Consider the following 24,033-nt stretch of genomic DNA (forward strand, 5'->3'; position numbering starts at 1 on the left):
TCTTCTAATGATGATGTCTCCCATGTGTGTACAAGCTCTTTGGTTCCTTTGTGCATGTTGATCCGCAAGCCATGTGTTGAGTTGTGTTGTATAATGGTGATATGACATGTCAAGTTCCTGTCTAAAACACAACACTCAAAGACAACACATTAGTCCATAAAGACTAATCAATTTAGGTTTGCTAGCATCAAAACAAGAAGGTAAGGATGGGAAGCCGGAAAAGATGACGGATGCCGAGTAGGAAGATGTTGAGTCAAAGGCGGTCAGCACGATTCTGCTATGTCTGGCAGACAGCGTTATGTTTAACATTATAAAAGAAGAAGATGCGCTTAAATTATGGGAGAAGTTGGAAAAGCTTTACATGTCAAAAAGCTTGGCCCGTCACCCAACAGATAAAGTATATTACATAGTCCGTTTTAGGGATTGGCGCCTCCCTCGTACGGACATTGGCCCAACAACGGTTGAGTCGTTACGTTCGTTCAGGGATTCACTCTTCACTTCACTTCACTCGCCAACTGAAGGAACACAACAACCGATCAGCGGATGGGTTCAGTGTACTGTTCTAAATAAAGAATAGAAAATCATTCCTTTCATCATGCCATGCAACTAATTGATAGGCAGACTGTAGCGAAGGAGAGGAAAGAACTGAGTTCTATAGGCACTCAGGATCTGAAAGAGTAGATTCAAGAGAGGAAGCAACTAGAGCTCGTTTAGCTGAAGGTGCAGGAAAGGAAGCTACTTTACCTAGTTTACTAGGTGCAGGATATCAATCGATATCTAATATCTAAAATCACATATACATATGTTTCTTCCATAGCATAAACCATTCGTATCTTATATTGAATTGGATTATAGAATCATTCTTCGAAACATACACAGGGATTGAATTATAGCCATTACATATACCCAGCTCAACCTTCCTAACCAACTTTTTTTCTGAATCTTATTTGTTTGTAAACTCTTCTCTTCCTTTTCTTTATCATTATTGCGCATTCATATAAACGGACGGTTGAAGCGTAATGATCATATGTCTGTAATGCATTGTATGTCCCATAATAGGTCCCATTCTTCTACCCGTTCCCGGGAGTCGATGACTATTCATAGCTATTACCTTGACACCAAAGAAGAGTTCCCGGTTGTATCTGAAGCGGCAATTGCACTGGCTAAAGATGCAGAAAGGCAGGGATCTTCTTAAACACATTACGGTGTTCAACGGGCTTGTAGATCAGCTCCATAAGGTTGATAAAAAGTTGAAGGAAGAAGACAATGCCCTATTACTTCTTACTTCACTTCCTGATTCATATGACAACTTAGAGACGACTTTATTGTATGGTAAGGATACAATAAAGTTGGACGAAGTCACTGTGTCGCTCTTATCGAATGAGATGCGGAAGAAACCTATTCTTGGTGGAAGTGAAGAGCATGGGTTGGTTGTTCATGGTGGGAATCAAAGAGAAAGGTCGTCTGACAGGGGATTGGGAAAAGGCAGGTCAAATTCTAAGGTCTGTGAAAAGGATTTGCAACGTTACCATTGCAAGGAATATGGCCACATTAAGTGGGATTGTCCAAAGCGAGCTGACCATGCGGACAATGGTGCTACAAATACGGCAGTGGCTATAACGAATGAGTAGGTGAAGAGTTTGGAGACGTTCTCACAGTCTCAACAGGTAATCACAGTTCTCCTCATTTTGAGTATATTTTAGATTTAGGACTCTATATTCATATATGCTCCAGAAGAGAATATTGTGATACGTTCCAGAAGACAAGGGCGGGTGTAGTGTCCTTGGGTGACGGGTCTACTTGTGACGTCACAAGAGTTTGAACGGTGAAGATAAAAAATGTTTGGAGTGGTCCGTACTTTGGGTGGTATGGCATATGTCCCAAAGATACGGAAGAATCTAGTATCTCTTGGCCAGTTGGACTCCAAGGGTTGCAGGTTTTCAGCTGCAGGTGGAGCCATGAAAATCACACGTGGTTGTATGGTTCTGATGAAAGGAGATGAGTGTGGCGGATTATATCGTCTGGTCGGGGACACGGTGACTAGTGTTCCTAAGATCTCGATGGCTAGTTGGAAACAAGGTAACTGTGTGTGCACGCGTATGGTTGCTTTTGCAATTGGTGCAGAGACAAGTTTCCAGGTTGTAGACGATTATGAGAAGATGATAGTACATGCATTGGGGAGGATGGATCAAGATCCCTCTCCAAGGTTGACTAGGTGAGTCAACAGGTTGGCAGCTACACATGTGCATTGGCCGTGTTGATCGAATAGGGAGGTGTCAAAACCAAGGTGATTCGAGGGTGTGTAGCTGGTATTTTAGAAGGCCAATGGTGGTTTGCGGCAATAGCGGACCGGTAGCGACATCAACAGAAAATCTTCAGGTGGCAGAGAAATAAGTCAAGGTGGAGATTGTTGGGAAAGTTGCCTTATTTCCCACCACCGTTGCTTGGGTGGGAAGGCAAGGCAAAATAGAAAGTGTATTCTTTTAGGTTCTCTAAAAACCTATAGGATATATAGAAAGAAAATAAAAATGAGTGGCTCTCGTGGGAGTGTGTGTGGCTACAAAATTAAGAGAGGGAAAGAAGAGAGAGAGAGAGAGAGAGAGAGAGAGAGAGAGAGAGGGTTTTTCTCTTTGGGTTTCTTCTTGGGTTCCTCTTGGGGTTTCTTCTTGAGCTTTCTTTTGGGTTTTTCTCAAGTTATCTCTTTGGTACGATTTTGGGTTTGAGAAGCAAGGAAACTGTTGTGGGTTTTGGGTTAAATCCATTGTAATCCTTGTATATTGTTTTCCTTGTAGTGGAAGATTGTGTTTCTCGCCCGTGGAGTAGGCTTGGCCGAACCACGTAAAATCTTGGTGTTCATCTTGTAACTTGTTTGTTACTTTTACTTTTCCGTTTAAATCTGTGCACGATTGAATTGTTTTGCCCGGCAGATTTTCTCAACACAAAGATTGAGAAACCTTGCCAAACATGCCCTCAATAGACTAAGAAGAAAAGGGAATAATAACAGTATTTTACGTCAAGGTCCTATGTGGGGCCTGCCTAGGTATGGAACTAAGTGGGACCCAACCTGGTATGGGACAAATTTCAAGGGCTTAGCCTGTGTATGGGACAAGTTTAAAGGGCCTAACCTAACACACTATCAGCTTTGGAGCTTTTGGCATATTGGTTTAGTAACTAACATTTGGTAACCATCATAAATCAGTTTCTAGCTGTTTTTGTAGGTATGGAGACAAGAAAAAGCTAGAAAAGCTCATTCGAGCGCCATGGCCTGGAAAGCCCGTTTGTGTGTGTGTGTGTGTGTGTGTGTGTGTGTGTGAGAGAGAGAGAGAGAGAGAGAGAGAGTGGATGATGGGATTCCACAGAGCGACTCAGAGTCACTCCACAGATTCTCATCAATCCGTTTAGACCCGGATATTTTGCCGAGAATGAGAAGTGTTGCCGAACGCACACAAGCTGCCACCATGTCACATGTTAGAGTAACAGAAGGGGCGGCTTGTGGAGAGAACTACCTAGAAAGGGCTACCTATAGCCATTGTGAAAGCCCTAAGACTGAAGTCACCATAGAGCGGGCAGCCACAGAAGGGACATGTGGAAAAGGCTGAAAAAATTAAAAAGCTTAAGCCATCACAGAGTGGGCCATCAAAGACGGCGGATGCAGAAGCATGGTGGTGATAGTGTCCTAAGTGAGGGCCTGCCTAGGTATAAGACTAGGTGCGACCCAACCTGGCATGGAACGGGTTTAAAGAGCCTAGCAAAATGCATTCCATCAGAGCTTTTGGCGTATTGGTAGGTACCTAGCATTTTAAGAAAAAGTAAACGAGCTCAACAAGCGAGATAATCTCATCTTGATGAATGAAAATGATCACGAAAGTGCACACGTGGGACATGTGCTTGGTGATTGGGACTGTTGATCTGATTGTCTAATCACATGGCCACCCAATGAACTCAGGTCGTACATCGAACCGAGATCTCACATGCAAGATCAAGCGACAATGGCTCGATCGAAGATGTTTTTCACATGTCCATACATATATTAAGAAGACAGATTTCATGAAATTGGGAATTTTATCTACTATCCCAGCTTTCTCTTCACTGAGAATGCTAGAAAATAGTACAAATTGGCTGTTTAAATAGCATCCCTGTGTTCATACACACATATCCATTTCCTCTGCATTTTTGTTATCTAGGCTTTCACAAGAAAGAGAAGTTTGTTACTCTATATAAGACTACAGAACCGATGCTCACTTGACTGCTCCAGACCAGCAAAAGGGGGCATGGTGTCTCAGGATTACAATGGAAGAGAAAATTCACGTAGGTATTTTGAATCCACTCCAGACTCGCGCACGAGTGCAATCCGCCCTGTTCGTGCCACCTGTAGGGAGAGGAGCATTCATTCAAGAGAACACAAATCAGAAAGAAAAAAAAAACTATAATAGAAACATCAAGGTAATTCAAAGCTCAGAGAAAAATGCTAAAAAGAAAGTCACTTTTAAGCTCCTTCCTAGAAGACAGTTATTGGTCCTCACTTCGGAATCGTATGCATGATCAGATTGGCAAACATAAGTCACACAAAATGTCGTTGAGAACACCTTGATCGGATGTTCCTAGGCCCTTGATCCATTAAGCCCCATTTAGGGTTCTACCAGAAATGTTAAACTTCTGGTTTTTTTTTTTTTTGTAGTCCTATATGTTTGAGAGACTCAGACAGAGACAGAATGACACTGTTTGAAGCTTCTTGATATCAGTAGAACTCGACTGAGTCAACTGGTTTTGCCAGGCATTGATACCGAGTTCATACTACAATGTTTTAGAAAATTGGTGAGTTGGTGATTAACCCAGACTACTCAAATCAGAAAGTAAAAAAAAACCAAGTTTAATTCAGGCCCAAATCTGAAGTTTTGAACACTTAAAAAGGGACAACTCGTTTGCTCAAAGCCCCATTGGAAATAAGAAGTTTTGAGTTTCAAGATATACCTCGCAGATACCATAGGGCTCTAATAACCTCTGCAGGGCAACCATCTTGTCCAAATCCCCCGTTAGCTGAAATGAGTTAGAGCAGCCCAAAAGTCAGCACCAATAGTAGAAACGAAACATGGGGCCAAATAACTTAGCTACCAAAAGCAGCACGAAGCAAGAGTTGCTGGTGGAGTAGAAAACTCCACAACAAACAGTAGATTTTTTTAGCGAAGAATTCATTTAAAAGATCAATTATATAAAGCCACAAAACAAACAGAAGATTTTATTTTAGCGAAGAATCCATTCAATAAAATCAATTATTAGAGAGCTTAATAATAGGGCACGAAGAACTTGCTAATAGCCAAAACAAACCTGGAAACTTGCACTATATCTGTTAGACAACCCAACTGGTTGTCTTAAAACATGAGAAAAAATGAACATCTAATTCAAGGATTCCATTAGTAACATGATGAATCTCCATATGTCCGGACTATGCTTTATGACCGAAATTAACCGCGTTTAATGAATTAATCTCCATCCAGCAAAAGATTCACTCCACGGTCGCTACAGAATATGCAAAAGACGCATACACAGTGCCTGAGCCTCGGCCTCATTTGAGTCTTTGATACAAATCATCTTCATATAATATGAATAATATAAGTTATTCAATGTGTGTTGGAATCACAAAGTAGAGCTAACACCCTAACTAGAATATGCATGCAATCATAGGTAAGAATATAATAAGATGCCAGAGGGAGAATCAATCAAACTGATTTTCAATAAATTAGCATTCACAATGAGGATCATTCTAGCTATATTAGAAGGTGATTAACTTCGGGTACTTCATAGATTGGTTCAAAGTCAAACAGTCACTATTCTAGAATATCACAACAGAGTACACTATTCCAAAAATAGTTAACAAATTCCACAGAATAAACCGCCCTTCCCCTTTTGAAGACCAAAGATGTGTGGACTTTCAGTAAATGAGAGAGAGAGAGAGAGAGAGAGAGAGAGATTTTATTTGGGGGATTGGGGAGTGAAAGTGTTAGTCAGTCAACCCGTTCCACCTCAAACTTAGGAAATTAATTTTAATTAGCCCCCTAAAACTGGTGATGGTTGTTCTAGAGAAAACAGTATTTATGCCATTTTTTTAATGGTGGCCATTTATTTTATTTACTGTACATAAAATATAGACCCAGACCCAAAACTTGGAGAAGTTATAAACGTACTGATTGTGATCTGTGCACCAACATCCAAAATCTCGGGTACCAATTTGTATTCGAGAAAAAAATCAGAGACATCAATGATTTACTTTGGGGAGCCCATCACTGGTCCAACAATTTATCCATGGATTCAGAGCATAAGAAGAAAAAAAGAGAACCCGAACATTTATTTTACCGTTTCAACTTTCAACTCAAATTTCTCTTTTGACTTCCATTTGATTAGTGAGATAAGGGTGTTTTCGTGCTTTAAAAACCTCTTCCCTGCTAATAACCCATCTACAAGGCCACAACCTTTATCATCCATCCAACCCCCACACCTACCCCCTTACAAGTCTATTCTTCCTCGTCTCTTCTCATTCTTGGTTCCTACGAACCTTCATCCTAATCCTAACCCACCTATACTTAACGTTCATTCATTTTAATAGGTGTACATCGAATCAGTCATCATTTTGGCCTATATCAAACGCATCCAAAACCAATTAGCAGGAAAGTTTCTGTTTACTACTCCATAGCTGTACACCATATAAAGACACTAGTGTTAGGCTGTTAGCTCATTTTTCTCGAACTATTCATATGTAATGATATTTCAATATACATTGCATATAAAAAATGGAAAATCTCTTTTGTGAAATGCCCATAGTAACATCTCAATATGGGCGAATATTTTGATCATCTAATCGAAGACGGATGGTAAAGGAAAGTAGGCCCGCTTGCTGACTCTTTAGGGAATTAAGATCTAGCATGTGACCTTCCCATGACCAACATTCTTTGATCAGAGCTTTTTATTGATACTGGAAAGTCAAACTCAGAAATTAGAAGGCTATATTCTGAGTTGAGCAGTGAGTTTTTGAAAATTACTACGGATTGAGCAATTGTAACCTAAATCTCCAAATTAAGAGACTTAGTTACAGGCTAGTATTCCTTATTATTTTGCAAACTTAGGTGTTTAGTATAAAATTTCTAAAACACATTCACCTCAAGCGTGATCGTATGATCAGACACATCAACGGCTTTAGCACGAAAAATGCTGGCGATGTCGAGCACATCCCTTCGAGCAGTAGTATTGACGGCAACCTTTATCATCATCAGTTCGCGCTCTGCAAATGGCAAATGTGTGAAATCTTGAACCTGACAAAGCCCCCACTCTCTTTTGTTAGCTCTTTGAGAACTATGGAATGCATGATACAATCACTTGAATGATTGAATCCCCTACTATTTACCTCGTGAAGATCAATGAGCTTATACAGTTGCTGAACCAACTTGCCAATAGATTCATCAGTCCCAGGAACGACAGTTGTAATGCGAGAGATCCCGTCCTTTTCAGATGGACCCACAGCTAGACTCTGATGGGAAGAAATGAATGTAACCATCACATGAGAAAGACAAGAAATGAGAAATAAAAAGAACAGAAAACAGTGATTTGAGACAAACATATCACCTGAATGTTATAACCTCTACAAGAAAAAACACCCGTAACTATATTGAGAACTCCCGGAGAGTCACTTACGAGAATAGACAATGTGTGAGATCGAAAACCACTGGGCTGAAGCAACATGGATCAGGTATTAGAGTTGGTTCAATATGACGAAAACAAATGAAAGTTAAAACTTAAAACCCATGATAACACATCAAAGAAGACTTGAACCCAGACCTTGGCGCCAACCACCACGACTGGTCTTCACCACTAAGTTATAATTTTGTTGGGTAATAGTAACAGTTTTGAGACCTTTGGAATATACGACCCAATCAATCAAGATTGTCATTAACAGATGAATTCAGTTTTTGAACACCATATTCGAGAACTTGAAAATTTTGATCAAGTGCTCAAAATACTCACAAGTACTGTGCTCAAAATACTCACAAGTACTTGCATATACTCAATTGAGTCCTCAAAACTCAAAAGATCAGGCTAAAGTATAAAGCATTTCAAACTTCAAAAACTAAAATTTCAACTGAAAATCTCAATGAATGCTCAAATCACTCAACTGAGCACTCAAAAAGTCACTAAAAATGGCTATCACTAGGTATTTTATACTGAAAAGACTCAACAAGTACCAAAAAAGAACTCAACTTTGGTGATAGGTGGAATATGTCCTTACATTTTCATCATCCAGGACTCCCCAATGAGCATCAAGCACTTGATTCGCCCAAAAGCCAATGTCAGGCTCCACAGGATAAACATCACCCTTCATGTAACAATCAAATTGTAAGGAAACTCTATGAAGTACGTCATATAAGCAGAAATGAAAATAATTGAGAAACATAAAACAAAATAAAAAACAGTAAATCTCTCTCTCTCTCTCTCTCTCTCTCTCTCTCTCTCTCTCTCTCTCTCTCAATATATATATATATATATATATATGAGGAAATGGTTTGTGAGCAGCTACTCAGATAAGCTTATCTGAGCAGAGCTCGCAAACCATAGTGGGGCCACATTTTGAGGGGATCCAAAGCATTCATTTGGAAGGCCCTTCCATGGAAAGGGTGTGTACCAAAAATCAGATCAATAGGATCATCCTAACCCAATCAAAGGTGGAGGGAAAAATGACAGACACTCTGTGTCCATGTTTCTGCCCACTTTTCCCTCCACAAATGGCAGGGTTAGGATGGTCCTATAGGGCTGATTTTTGGTACACACCCTATCCATGGAAGGGCCTTCCAAATGAATGCTTTGGATCCCTCCCCCCTCTGAGCAGCTGCTCACAAACCATTTCCTCTCTCTCTCTCTCTCTCTCTCTCTCTCTCTCTCTCTCTCTCTCTCTATATATATATATATATATATATATATATATATATATATATAGAGAGAGAGAGAGAGAGAGAATAGAGTTCCTAAGGTGTCACCTCATATAGCTTATATGAGGTGGCGCTCACAAAACATAAAGGGCCCACATTTTTGGAGTGATCCAAACCACTCATTTGAAAGGCCATTCGATGGATATGATGCCTACAAAAAATCAGGTCTATAAGGAAATCCTAACCCTTTCATTTATGGAGGTTAAAAATGGGCAGATTTATGGAGGTTTATACAGTTCTTTGTCGGCCTGTGCATCGCACGGGTTTTTTTACTAGTATATTTCCTTATAGACCTGATTTTTTGTAGGCATCATATCCATCGAATGGCCTTTCAAATGAGTGGTTTGGATCACCCCAAAAATGTGGGCCCTTTATGTTTTGTGAGCGCCACCTCATATAAGCTATATGAGGTGACACCTTAGGAACTCTATTCTCATATATATATATATATATACTAGTAAAAAAACCCGTGCGATGCACAGGCCGACAAAGAACTGTACGAACCACATCATAGGTTGATCCAAACCGTCCATGTGATGGAACACAACAGAAATAGGTTGTGCCTGTAAAATCATTTCCATAGGCTCATCCTAGCCCTCCAATCTATAGAGGTTTCCATAATATGTTGTTCCTCTTAAGGTGCCCGGAATTCGTCAATATTTTGAAAGGCGTCCTGAATCCGTAGGATTATGTAATATGTTCACAAAAATTCATAGTATTATGTAACATATGTACCCAATCCGTAATTTTGCAAAGAAAAAACGTCACTATGTTGACTTTGTCCACTTTTTTTATTACAAAAGCATAAAGGAGCGGCGTAGGATTGAAAATATGTGGGTTGAATGGGTGCCTTTGTTAAAAAAGTCAAAAAAAGTGATGTATAATTCTATTAGAATTTTGCGAGAAATTCAAATAATTCTCTCCTTTTCTCTTCTGCTATATATATATATATATATATATATATATATATATATATATAGAGAGAGAGAGAGAGAGAGAGAGAAAAGAGTAGGTACTCCCTGGAGTAGATAACTTATCTACTCCCTAGCTTAAAATAATAGGTGGGGCCACATTGTTTGGATGATCCAAAGCATTCATTTGATGGGCCCTCACATAGATAAGGTGTGCCCAAACAATCAGCTCGATATGATTATCCTAACCCTATGAACTGTGGAGGCAAAAAATGGACAGATTTGTGCAGGTTTATACACGTCCATTTTTGCCTCCACAATTCATAGGGTTAGGATGATCCTATCGAGCTTATTTTTTGGGCACAGCCTATCTATGTGAGGGCCCATCAAATGAATGCTTTCGATCACCCAAACAATGTGGACCCAACTGTTATTTTAAGCTAGGGAGTAGATAAGTTATCTACTCTAGGGAGTACCTACTCTTTTCTCATATATATATATATATATATATATATATATATATATATATATATATATATATATATATAGAGAGAGAGAGAGAACACTTCCTGCACTCGAGCGCAGATAGCTTATCTTTGCTCGAGTGCAGAAAATAAGGGTGGGCCCACATTTTTTTGGGTGATCCTAAGCATTCATTTGAAAGGCCCCATCATGGATGGGGGTGTGTACCAAAAATTAGCTCCATTGGATCATCTTAGGGTGTCCATTTGGGGTTGGGAGGGGAGGGGGATGGATAGATACTGTTTGTTCACAAATCTGCCCATTTTTTCATCCAACAAATGGAAGGGCTAGGATGATCCAATGGAGCTGATTTTTGGTACACACCCCATCCATTATGGGGCCTTTCAAATGAATGCTTAGGATCACCCAAAAAAATGTGGGCCCACCGTGTTTCCTGCACTCGAGCGCAGGAAATGTTCTCTCTCATATATATATATATATATATATATATATATATATATATATATATATATAGAGAGAGAGAGAGAGAGAGGAAAATGATTGTGAGCTTGAAGCTCATATAGCTTATATGAGCTTGAGGGCCCAAACACATGGAAGGGTTATGATGATCCAATGGAGCTGATTTTTGGTACACAAAAAATGTGGGACCCATGTGTTTAGGCCCTCAAGCTCATATAAGCTATATGAGCTTCAAGCTCACAATCATTTTCCTCATATATATATATATATATATATATATATATATATATAGAGAGAGAGAGAGAGAGAGAAAGAGATCAGAAGCAGCTAACTCTCACACCCAAGGAGTGACTTTTGCCTCTCAACTTTTTGACAAAATGCCCTCATTAATCCCTCACCTGCCTCTCATGTAAAGTCTTACATTATTCCTGAAATCTGAAGTACTATTAACAGAGTTAAAGAACAGACAAAACAAAAAAGTTATTGGAAACTTGAACTAGCTTGTGTCATGGGGAAATTGATTGGTTTCTCCTTCTGTTTGCCTTAGGCAGGGACAAAGCTCCAGGACTAAATGGATTTTGTATGGCATCTGTTAGTGTTGATGGGACTGTGAAATGAGATATCCTAAACTTCTTTCAAGAATTTTATGAAGTCTTACAACTAGACAAAGGTACAGGGGCAACTTTTATAGCACTCATCCCTAAGGTGAAGGGGGCAGTAAGTATAAGAGACTTTAGACCAATTACGCAATTAGCCTAGTAGGGTGCTTATATAAAGTATTAGCCTAAGTCTTGGTGGAACGGCTAAAGAAGGTGTTACCAAAGCTCATCTCAAGTAATCAGTTAGCTTTTGTACTGAAGAATTAAATTCTCGATAGCGCACTGATAGCAAATGACGTAGTAGATTATTATTTCAAACAAGGCCAGAAAAGTATCTTAAGTAAGCTAGATATAGAGAATGCTTACGATCATGTAGAGTGGGACTGTCTTGAGTAGCTATTGAAGAGAAAGGGTTTTGTTTACCGGTTGTGCAAGTGGAGGATGAGGTGTGTCTCGTCAGCTTGGTTCTCAATATTCATAAATGGGTCACCAAAAGGTTTTTTCAAGTCTTCCAAGTGCTAGGCATGGTGATCCCCTCTCACCCTTTCTATTTGTGATAGCAGCAAAAACACTAAGTGGATTAATGGAAAAAAGGAAAAAGTAAGGGGCTAATTGAAGGCTTTAGTGTGGGAAGTGTTCCTAAAGAAGACAAAATACTTAATCTAGAGGCAATTCTTAGAAGATACGAGATTAATGCAATCCCCTCTCACCCCTTCTATTTGTGATAGCAGTGGAAACACTAAGTAGATTAATGGAAAAAAGGAAAAAGTAAGGGGCTAATTGAAGGCTTTGTGTGGGAAGTGTTCCTAAAGAAGACAAAATACTTAATCCAAAGGCAATTCTTAGAAGATCCGAGATGGTTATTGAGCTAACTTCAGCAAATCCAAAGTCTACGAGATCCATGTTCCTGAGGAGATAGTAGAGGGTTTCACAGGTCTTCTTGGTTGTTCACTGGAGGCATTTCCATCGACTTATCTAGTGCTACCACTGTGTATGGGAAGGCCGTGATACAAAGAGTGGGACCAAATAGTGAAAAGGATGGAAAGAAGATTGGATATGTGGAAACGGAACATGGTTTCTATGGGCACAATGGAGTGACATAATGGAGGATGTCCGAGGGTAAGTTTAGGCATAATGGAGTGACAGTTTGGAGGGACATCTTGAAACAAAGTTCAGGGTCTAATGAGGAGATTAGGTAGAGAGTTTACTCAGGTGACAATGTCAGATTTTGGCATGATAAGCAGTGCCAAGATAGTCCTCTTTCACTCCGTATTTGGTTCCCAGTCTGGTGCAGGTACATTTTCTTGATCCTGATAGTCTATGAGGATGATATTGTCATTACAGTAAATGGCACTGCAGGCATACATACAGAAGCTGAAGACCTTCCTTCAGAAAGAGTTTTTGTTAGGTACCTTACCGATACGCCAAAAGCTCCAGAGCTGATGGAACGCGTTAGGCAAGGCAGGGCCCACTCAGTCCCATACCTAGGCTGGGTCCCACCCAGTGCCATACCTAGGCGGGCCCCCACTTAGGACAGTAACATACCACCATACTTCCGCACCCGCCGTCCTCGGCGGCCCACTCTGTGACGGCTTTCACTCTGGCCTTTTTTCAAGGTAGCCCTTTTCACAGGTCGCCCCTTCCGTGACTCGAACACGGGACGTGGTGGCTGCTCTGATACCAAATGTTAGGTACCTTACCGATACGCCAAAAGCTCCAGAGCTGATGGAACGCGTTAGGCAAGGCCCTTTAAACCTATCCCATACCAGGCTGGGCCCCACCAAGTCCCATACCTAGGCGGGCCCCCACTTAGGACCGTAACAGTTTTGCACCAAAGACTTAGGTCGTCTCAGGTACTTTCTTTGTATTGAGGTGATATATTAGAGCAAAGAGGTTGCTTGGAAGTAAAACCTGATGACATGCCCATGAACCCTAATGTAAAGCAATATCCAGATCAGGGAGACTTATTACAAGACAATAGCAAATACAGGAGACTAATCAGAAAATTAATCTACTTGGCAATCACCCGTCCTGATATTTTCTTTGCAGTGTCAATTCATGAGTTTGCCACACACTTCTCACTGGATTGCAGTTATTCACATAATTAGGTACTTGAAGAGTGCTCGTGGGAAAGGCTATTTTTAGGAAACATAACCATGTGAAGCTGGAGGGATTCACTAATGCAGATTGGGCAGGATCTCCAACAGATAGGAGATCAACTACAGAATATCGCACCTTTGTTGGGCAGAATTTGGTGCCACAGCGAAGTAAGAAACAAGACGTGGTAGCCAGATCAAGTGAAGAAGCGGAGTATCGATCCATGGCGCACACATGGGGAGCTGACGTGGTTATGATCCCTCTTATCTGAGATGGGTATTTTCTCCTCATCTCAAGCATCCTTGTATTCTAATAATAAAGAAGTTGTCCATATTGCCTCAAATCCAGTGTTTCATGAGACGACTAATCACATTGAAGTGTACTGCCACTTCATTCTTGAGAAGATTCAAAAGGGTAAATTATGCATTGTATTTACTCATATTTACTCAATCAGAAGATCAGTTGGCCGATATGTTTACCAAACCATTAAGAAGGGCAAAGTTGAGTGATATTTGTAACAAGCTGGGAATGCATTATATATACACTCCAACTGGAGGGGGAGTGTTGAATGAGTAATACGGTTTATATATCAGGTCATTTCTATGTATAACCCTAGCAAACTGTACACCTATATAAATCATATTGGTGAGAGGGCCTGATTAACTATCTCATTTTTCTCCTCCTCCGTTCTCTCTACTCTCTTCTCTTTCTCTTCATCAAATCTTTCATCCAACAATAAGAAATCTATATAATTCTCGCCCCATTTCCTTGCTTAAAACTTTAAAGTTCTTAATCATAAACCACAACTCAGAAGAAAAATTACTGACAATGAAGAGAGGAAAGCAAAACCAGCAACAGTGTTTTAACAAAGAACAAGGGATTCAGATTCCAAACATAAGCACTAGGTTTTTGATAAGGTAGCATGGGAATTCTGAAAATGTGATAAGACAAATTATAAAAAACTGGAGTGCGCTTTTGTTAGATTGTCTGAATATAAGAAAATGCACATCTTAAGCGCATAAAAATAAAATGCTGAGCTTCATTGGTAATAGAACAGAGAAATGAATACCCCGAAAGATAGATCTGACCCACCAGTAAATGTTCTATCTGTGACCCCAACAATTGGTTCTAAAGGAATGGTGCTTTCAAGATCGGGATAAGAAGCTGCAGAAAACCTCCAAAACGGTGCTGTTGCACCCATCTTTTCGCGTCTCAAAGCAACCTGTTACCCAACAAATTCAGGAAATACAGCGCAGGGAAGAAACAATTAAACAGGTTGTCAAGGATTTAAAAGATAGGCACATGACCTTCCCAGTTCTTGCAATTTCTGTAATCCCAAACTTTCTTAGATTTCTCTGCACAGCAACAATCTTCCCAGGATCGCCAGTTACCTAAATTGGTGGCATAACAATAGACCCACTGTTTTAGGGTGGAAAAAGGGTCAAAAAAACAGAGAATTATCCCAAGATTACCCAACCCACATATTGTACAGATGAGAGTATCGGGAAAGAGAGTAACGTTCATACAAGTCACCTCAATCGTAAGTGAATGTTCTGAAATATCTACAACTCGAGCCCTGAAAATATCCACCAGTCCCATGACCTGAAATCAAAACCAAGTATCGGGTCAGTCCCTAAAACTTGGAACAAATAAGTAAAATGGCAATAAAGAGACATGGTGACAATTAGATTAGTTTTAGAGAGAAAGTGATGCCCATTTTTATGGAACAACTTAGACGCATGGCGTAGTGGCATACGAGTCAAGTTCGGAGATTCCAAACTGTGATAAAACCTACATAACTTGACGTGGACTCTTGTGCCTCTGTCCAACAAGGACAAAGTGTCGAACATAGTGATTCTTGAAAAGCTGCGTGTGTGTAAATTATTTGTTAACAGTAACAGTAAAATACATAATAATAAAAAGGGAAGTGATAAATCCTCCCCTTTTGATTACTTGGGACACCCAGGGCCAGTGTACGTGGCAATCCGCCCCATTGAATCCTTCTGATGTGAAGTACATCAGCCCCTCTGCAGTCATTGATACACTGCTGCTGGGTGTCCCAAGTAATCAAAAGGGGCATATTTATGACTTCTTTAATAAAAATAGTTTTATTACTTATTGTTAAAACTATTGGCCAAAATTCCAAATAAAGATATTGGTGGAAACAACCAGAACGAGCAGGTAGCATTAACATTTCCATTAATATTAGGCAGATTATTGCCACCCTGTCTTTTCGTCATCCCACCCATGCTCTAGTATAAGTTCTGCCTCTATAAGATGTTTCGTGAAAATGACAAAAATATCCTATGGTTGGTTTGCCTGCAAGACGAGAGAGAGAGAGAGAGAGAGGAGCATAGCAAGGTTTTAAATTTTGGTTTCGGTCACCACCGAAACCGAAACGATTCGGTTTCGGGCCAAAATTTCTGCCGAAATCATGTAAAAATATTATTATGATTTCGTTTTTTATTTTTTTTTCGACCGAAATGTCTAAAATTTCGGTGTAAATTTTGGCAATTTCAATAGAAATTTTGGCTATTTCGGTGAATATTTCATAAATTTCGGAGGGAATTATAACATTTCGGTGGACTTTTTAAAATTTCGGTGGATCTATTTAAAATTTCAGTGAAAATTTTGTAAAAAAAGCTAAAAATGAAATTTCAACCGAAATTTCGGTGACATTCCGGCGAAATTTGGGTGAAATTTCGCCGAAATCTTGTAACGAAACGACTTCATGTAAATTTCGTTTCGGTCGCGGCCGAAACGAAATGTTTCGGCCGAAATTTAAAGCCATGGAGTATAGTAGTAGTAAGAAAAAGATGAAGATTCAGGTTTTTTTTATTGCAAGTCAGGGTATTTCTGACTGCAAAGGGAGTCAAGGGGAAGGCAGCAACTCTACCATCAACAAACAATGGCGACATGGACACAGGGAAACGACTCTGGTAGGGTATGGGCCAGCCGCCACCATCCCACTTTCCCCTCCCCACTTTTGAAATCCCTTCCATAAAAGAAACCAATCCTTGTCCAGCCCAGACCGCACCCCTAACTTCTACCGGAATTTTTTAGGTTAAAATGATGACGAAACTCCAAAAGAAGAATCTGCCAAGAATTTAAAGACGCGATTGTAAGCAATGACAACATGTGAGGATTCACCTCTGTATCAAAAAATCCTTTAGAGAGGATTAGTCTCCTACGTGAAAACCACGCAGAGTTCTAAGTTATTGCAAATGAAGTCTTCTACTTTGCTTTATTTGCAAAAAGAGTCTTTTAGTTCCACAATTTGCAAATAGAGTCATCACTTTTGGGTTGATTTTGCAAATCAGGTCATACCATCAAGTTATGACCAAAATCCCAATTGTAGATTATTTTTACTCTTAAGAATACCAAAATGTTGTTGCATCTGAAAAGATGAAATTTATCTTCAAAATACCCATGATGCTCACGGATATGCTTTGATAAGGCAGGTCACACCGAGTCAACTCAAACCCATGCATCTGGTCGGGCCCACCAATTTGCCTTATGTTTTTATCGGGTGGAGCCCATGTATAGGGTAGGGTTCATAATTTTACAGCTTATGTTGTGATAGGTTGGGCTCATTTTTTATGCATAGGCCAAGAATGCTATGATTGGGTAGGTCCCACGATCTCCACCCGAGCCCATGTATAGAGTAGGGCCCGTAATTTTTGTCTTTTCATTTATAAGAATGCTAGTATATACAGAAGGAATTTTGGGCTTTTTATAAGGTAGTTTGTCTTTTAAATACAAGGACATTTTGGTCTTTTATGAGTAAAGAAATCTACCATGGGCATTTTGGTCACAAACAAATGACATGACCTGATTTGCAAAATTCATTCAAACGTTACGACTCTATTTGCAAATTGTCGAACAAGAAGACTATTTTTGCAAATAAAACAAAGTAGAAGACTTCTTTTGCAAAAACCCCTAATTTCTATTGCTTGACTTTCAAAAGTACTACAACGAGGATAAATTAACGATGCTCATTGGCATCCCTACAAACAAGGAAAAGATAACACTCCTACTGCTACATGGCATCTCTACTAACTAGGATAAGATAACATAGTTTATCCCTTATTCAAATATCTTAACCGTAACTAAGACTCCAAGAGAAATAAAACACCCAAACAAGCCATGGCCATTGAGGCCGTTACATCCCTCCCTGCTTCAAAAAAGCCTTGTCCTCAAGGCTGAAAAGCCCACGGTTGACAACTTTCTCCGGATCTTCTTTGAATATATCATAATCTGCATCTCCTTGCAGTATATAGATTTGAATGGACTTGCACTTGTGACCGGGAACAAACTTTTCATCACAATTGTGGCAAAGCCCATGGTCGCGACGTTCTTTCAACTGTGTATAACTAAGCCGCTTTATAGGTGGATTTGATATGGTTGTCGTTGGACCAGATATTTTGGGGCTAGGAGTTGCTGAACTAGGTGGTGGCTTGTCAGGTTGGAAACGAAGATAGTGTTGTGCCTTATCTTCTCGAGCTCGGGAAAGGGCAATGGCGTTAACGAGCGTCTTGGGATTGTGAACCAATACATCCGGTGCGATGTCTTCCCAAAGTCCTTGTACAAACAGCCAACTAAGGCCTCTTCTGACCATCCAACTACCATGTTGGCTAACTGCTCAAACTCACACTGGTACTCAAGGACAGTCCCTATTTGGCGAAGTTTGGCAAGAGATATGTGGAAGTTTTGGTATGTATTAGGTCTGAAACGTACACATAGAGCATCGATGATGTCCTTCCATGTAAGGTTTGGCTTTGAATGTTGGTACCATTGAAACCATTGGGAAGCTTCTCCATCAATATGAAAGGAAGAGAGGAGAACTCGTTGTTCCTACGGCGATTTTTGATATTGAAAAAATTGGTCCGTCTTATAAATCCATTCTAATGGTGCACCTCCATCATAACATGGAAAATCGATTCTGGCGATCCGAGCTTGAATCCTTCCTTCTCCCGTGCTTCCTCGGCTATAATCACCTTGAAGGGATAGAGGTTGTGAAGAACGAGCCGATGACGCACCATCAAGAACACCTGATTTCTGTTCCAAGCGTTCGACGGACTGGGATAGGGCATCTTGGCGTGTGATCACGGTGCGTAGAAGTTCCTTGATCTCCTTGATGTCCGAATCCAAACGTTCGACCTTTTCTTCCATCTTCTTCAACCCTGTAGGCTGTTTTGGCATGCCAATAGGTTGGCTCTGTTATCAGATGTGAGGATTCACCTCTGTATCAGAAAATCCTTTAGAGAGGATTAGTCTCCTAAGTGAAAACCACGTAGAGTTCTGAATTAATTTCTATTGCTTGACTTTCTAAAGAACTACAACGAGGATAAATTAAAGATGCTCATTGGGATCCCTCAAACAAGGAAAAGATAACACTCCTACTGCTACATGGCATCTCTACTAACTAGGATAAGATAACATAGCTTATCCCTTATTCAAATATCTTAACCGTAACTAAGACTCCAAGAGAAATAAAACACCCAAACAAGTCATGGCCCATTGAGGCCGTTACACAACCTAACCTCCTTCATGATTGAATTCAACTAGTCCTTGGAACTTTGCTTCAGATGACATGAGGAACCTTCACAGCACATCGAACCAAGCTTCGAGACATAATCTAAGATCAATCAGTATCTTGATTGTCTGACTATGAGGATCCAAGATTTCTCTTCGCCATCCAGCAAAGAACAGAAGAAGATTTTTCTGGTTTTGGAAAATTTTTAGGGCTTACGTAAAACCTAGGGCAGGACAGGGGGGTTTGTTTCTTCTTCTCCAAGATTTCAGGATTTTGAGAGACTTCCAAGAAACTTGACTTTACAGTCGAGCTGATCTCATCCCCTCTACTTCAGGCCTATCTGCATTTGTTGCTTAGTGGCAATCCCCATCTTTTGTTTGTTCCCCTTATTACCGATTGATAGGCGAACCTGAGTGCGATAATGCTCTATTGGATGAGTGCAATAATGCTCCGCTAGATCAAACTCGTAGTGGGCAATCCCCACTTTGGCTATCTTATCTATCCTACCTAGTAGTTCTTGCACAAAAAAAAGATCTTTCTATTATTCCTTATCAGAGAGTGGACCCTTTCCGAAAGGGGCAACTATGAAGACGAAAGCCCCATTGGCCGAGAGATTTGATTGTCACGTCGTAAGAAGAAAAAAAGAATGAATGGGAAGAAAAAATCTTTTTTTCTATTGAAAAGTGTTTGTTCATTTCTACTATTTATCATATTCATTTCTACTCTACCTTCCCGGAGTTCATTCTCTGGGGAACTCCGTTTAAATCATTTCGGTGAGGACGATTTTTAGAGCTTAGATAATACCTAGGGCAAGGCAGGGGTTTGTTTTTTCTTCTCCACTAATGCCATGGAAAAAGCAAAGTGTACTAGAAATGAGGTTACATAAATGTCATTGCATAGACAAGCGAGAGGAGGGTCCAGAAAAAATCTTTGAAACTGAATCTCTCTTTCCATCCCTTGGAAAAGCCAACTTTAAGGAAAACATAGGTAAAGTGGGTTAGAATGGGAAAAAATAAAGCAATGATATTAGCCACCTTATTATTCTTAATATTATTATTTTTAGCCTACACTTTGAATTTATTGCTGGCACATGTGTCATGCCTTACCCGACACAACACGTGCCGATACTCCTTCAACACTTTTAAGTGTCTTGCTAGGAGTATTAGAGTTAATGTGAGCGTGTGGACACGTATTTGTGTAAAAAAGGGCGGCCTAGTGCACAAGGCTCCCACCATTGCGGGGTCTGAGGAGGGCTAGATGTACATGTGGACACATATTTGTGTAATAATCAATAATTTTATGTGTATATACATGTCACCATTTCTAGATTTTTAGATGTTGCCATGTCAGACAACTCATATCCGTCTCGAAAGTCGGCACACAAATCTATATCAACAAATTATGATTATATATACTTTCTATTTTAGTCGTGTCCCTAGTTTACAAACTTTTGGGGTATGTCGTTTCCTACATTCCGTGTCATTGTCAACACACGACACTCGTGTCCATGTCCACAAATTATAGAACTATTCTATAAAATCATAGGATGTTAAAAAGCATATCTAAATGAAACAAGAAAGGCATTAAAACTGCGATTAATGTAAAGAAAGAAGAAAAAAAAAGGTAAAGTAAGGATTTCTCTTACTAGCCTTGTTTGTTCTTTACAATTAACAAATGGCCATCACACACACATCTAAAATAGCAATTTTTTAAAAGATGATGTGCTCTAGATACTGTGTAAAATATATTTTTATACATAATGTAAAAGCTGTAAGTATCAGTTGCTGACTCATAGAAGGATATAAAATATGAAATATAATCGAACTGCCAAGATTCAGCCAACAATGTTGCAGATAGTGGCAAACAGGTGTTGCTTAAGGCTAAGCTGTTTTTTTTTTTTGAATGATGAAAGATTTATTAATACAAGGGAAAGCCCCAAGGACCGAGGTGGTAGATACAAAAGAAAACCAAATTTAAGAACCTGAACAATGCAACTATAGCTAAACAATAGAGACATCAAGGTGGAAGGAAATCAAACAATTCCAATTGGGTTCTCTCCACTCCAGAACAACGCAACAGATCAGTGTCGGTGGCGCTATTGGCCGACCTCCTTACATGCTAAAAAGATGGGTCGTGACCCTCCAGACAATCTTGTATTAGCATCCGTGAACCAGCCCCCACAAATGGGGATTCCTATTATCCAATCAGCTAATCACATTCAAGGAGTCTCCTTCCACAATTAAGTGATCCAATTCATTATTTGTGAATCTAATACCCTTGCCCATCACCTCCGCCTCATTAGAATCTTTTATATCAATTGCGCGCGAGAAAGCCCACTTGGCATGGCCTAGCCCATCTCATAAGATCCCACCCACACCAGCCAGACTCGGATCAAAATTTAGCTTCAGCTTTCCAAGTTTAGGAGTAGCAGGAATCTCCTTCCTCTCCATACTCATACAAACCTCTCTCCAAAAGTGGTTCAGGGAATAGCTGAATTGATAATCTTCATGTACTTCTCAATGGAAATAAGATTCCTACAAGGTTTTCTATAATCAATAAGATCAACAAGCACACATTCAAGAAATTTCTTGTTTCTTTCCTTCAAATATTGTTCGGAGTTTCTAAACCAAAAGCGTAGAGGATTATCTCTTTTACATTTTCATTTGCTTCCATTATGATGTTTGAAATTCAAAACGTTGCAGGCAGAATGGGTTTGCACAACTTGGTCCAGAAGTGAACGAAAGCTTAATTGAGTAAGCTATGACAACGACCTGAAAATACAACCGGAATCTCTCTTTAGATCTACTTGACTTATTTTTCTAGTTAATTTCCAGAGCTACTCACTACAATTGTAATCAGAAACAGCATCCATTATGCCAAACAACGATAAGGAATTTCATCAACTCCTCTTTACATCATGCAAAGAACTTTGATTTTGCATTTAGTTACCTAAGTTTTCCAAGAGTATTAGGTTCAGCTAGGCATCTAGGTATGGAATATAAGGGGGTCAGACAAATGACTTCACCACTTTGCATGGCTAAAGCATAAACATGCAGACGTAAATCACAGAACTTTAGTTGCCAGAAACAACAGGAAGAGTGTGTCACAGAAGCAACAGAAATTTATTTATTTATTTTGAAAAGCGACATATTTTCATTGATACTATAAAGATTACAATGGGGACCAGGGGTCCCCCTAGCAATACACAGCATCAAAGAAGAACAGGCCAGGGCATACCCTGGGCCAGAAAGGTGAAAGAGAAGATATACTGCTTTCAATCCTCTCTAAAAAAGGCTTGGCCCCAACTGTACCCAAAAACCTGTCTTGCGAACTTGCTTCTTTTTTATCCATCATTTTCCTCCATAAACATTCCTCAAAAAATATGAGTTCATCCACACCCACCAAAACCATTTAATAAGAACATTTCCGGAGTTCATCCAAGAAGCTTTGGAGGAGGGAAATCGGCAAACCCATGCCATTTGCTTTCGGGTTTCTTTCCAAGAAGCCAGGGGAAGATCATGTCTCAATTTCTCCCTCCAGGAAGAAGATGGCCACCTCCCTCGTGGCTTCCCATAATCTACTCCGCCAACTCCTATCATCTGGCGAATCTCCATAGATATCATGAAAGGCGTTGGTGGATGCTAACTCTTCATCATAAACCATTCTGCTTATCTTGTCAAGAATTGATTTCAGCACCATGATTTCCATGAAGAGATTCCTCTTTCGGCCCCCTGGACAGGAAGATGATCCCTGATTCAAAGGTTCTTGATTGTCCATTTTTACTTTCCTGATGGTAAAGGAAACCCTTAAAATATGTCCTCGCCATGAGGATCCTATCCTTAACCCTCAAGACCCAAATAACTTTGGCAGATATATCTAATTATTACTATTAAGTAAGCCATCCCATCCAGGAGAGCCTGCGCATCTTCCCAAGGTGGAATATTAAGGCAAATACATCGAGAGGAGATATGACGTTTCCTTGCCCTCTCCGCCTCTAACCAGAGAAAGAAAAGAAGAAATATATTTACTCCTCGGCCCTGAATCCCTATCTTACTCCTCGGCTCTGAATCCCTATCCTACTCCAGGCCCCAGGGAAGAGGTCCAACTCGGGAATACGCAATTAATCAATCCTTCCCATTTTGGAGAAGGATTTTAGGATCTTGAGTAATCTATTCTTCTTTGATCCTGGATTCGAGGCCAAGGTGTTCTCCAAAGATTTCATCATTTCACTGTGATGAGAATGAGGTCACTTGGTCGCCGACTTTGAACCATTATAAACGCCAGAAGAAACTCGATAGTCAAACATTTTCCTAACTTTTGAGCGCTTACAAGCTGACTTGGTAATCGTGTCCAAGCAGTCTACTTTCTGCCTAGGGATAGATCTAGGCTTAGGTATCACAGGACAGTCCATCGGATTTTCGGGGCGAGCGAAATGGCCTTTCTCAAGGGCGCAACCCTGAAGATTTGAAGATTTGAAATTTGAAATTCCTGTTGGGTTCAACAGCTCGCCGGACAAAGGACCCCCGATCACCAGAGGATGTTCCCCCCGCTGACCAGAGTCCAAACCAGGGAGAGCAAAATCAGGGATTGCCTTCGAAAGCTCAATCCCAATTGTGTAGATCTGATCAGAGACTTTGAGTTTAACATAGGAGTGAAAGAAATGCCAATGGGGAGCTATGATTTTGGCCGAAACAGAACTCATGCAATTCTGATGATGACCTTCCATTTTGATTTCTACAACCTTACCAAAAAGACCTCCTAGCGCCTCCACCGTTGAAACAGCCCATGAGTGTAGAGGGATGCCGAAAAAGTGAACCCAAAAAATCTCCTCTCCCTGAATGAATTCCATTTTCCATTGTGAGAGGGAGAGCAAATGATTGTCCAGGGCCTCAGATCCCTTAGCAAGAATCTTTAAGGCTTGAGATTCAGACTCAAACATAAAGAGGACAACATCTGACACCAAAATAGAGGGGCAT

At 40.1% G+C, this 24,033-nt stretch overlaps 1 protein-coding gene across 1 annotated transcript in view; it reads right to left on the bottom strand.

Moving 5' to 3' along the window:
- Positions 1-3,990: 3,990 nt before the first annotated feature.
- The window catches only part of LOC143858501 (acetolactate synthase small subunit 1, chloroplastic-like), a 30,195-nt gene continuing 10,152 nt past the window's right edge, over positions 3,991-24,033 (bottom strand). Inside the window, exons 4-12 of the mRNA XM_077369138.1 lie at positions 15,055-15,123; positions 14,829-14,912; positions 14,591-14,743; positions 8,276-8,362; positions 7,615-7,719; positions 7,397-7,519; positions 7,152-7,304; positions 4,972-5,037; positions 3,991-4,369 (exon numbers count right to left, since the gene is read on the bottom strand). Coding sequence (XP_077225253.1) covers positions 4,286-4,369; positions 4,972-5,037; positions 7,152-7,304; positions 7,397-7,519; positions 7,615-7,719; positions 8,276-8,362; positions 14,591-14,743; positions 14,829-14,912; positions 15,055-15,123 — 924 coding nt within the window. The 3' untranslated portion in view covers positions 3,991-4,285. The remainder of the gene's footprint in view (positions 4,370-4,971; positions 5,038-7,151; positions 7,305-7,396; positions 7,520-7,614; positions 7,720-8,275; positions 8,363-14,590; positions 14,744-14,828; positions 14,913-15,054; positions 15,124-24,033) is intronic.

This window comes from Tasmannia lanceolata, unplaced genomic scaffold, assembly GCF_043159265.1.
Source record: "Tasmannia lanceolata isolate RefF3 unplaced genomic scaffold, GAP_Taslan_0.1 ptg000026l, whole genome shotgun sequence".
In the NCBI taxonomy this organism is placed as follows: Eukaryota; Viridiplantae; Streptophyta; class Magnoliopsida; order Canellales; family Winteraceae; genus Tasmannia; species Tasmannia lanceolata.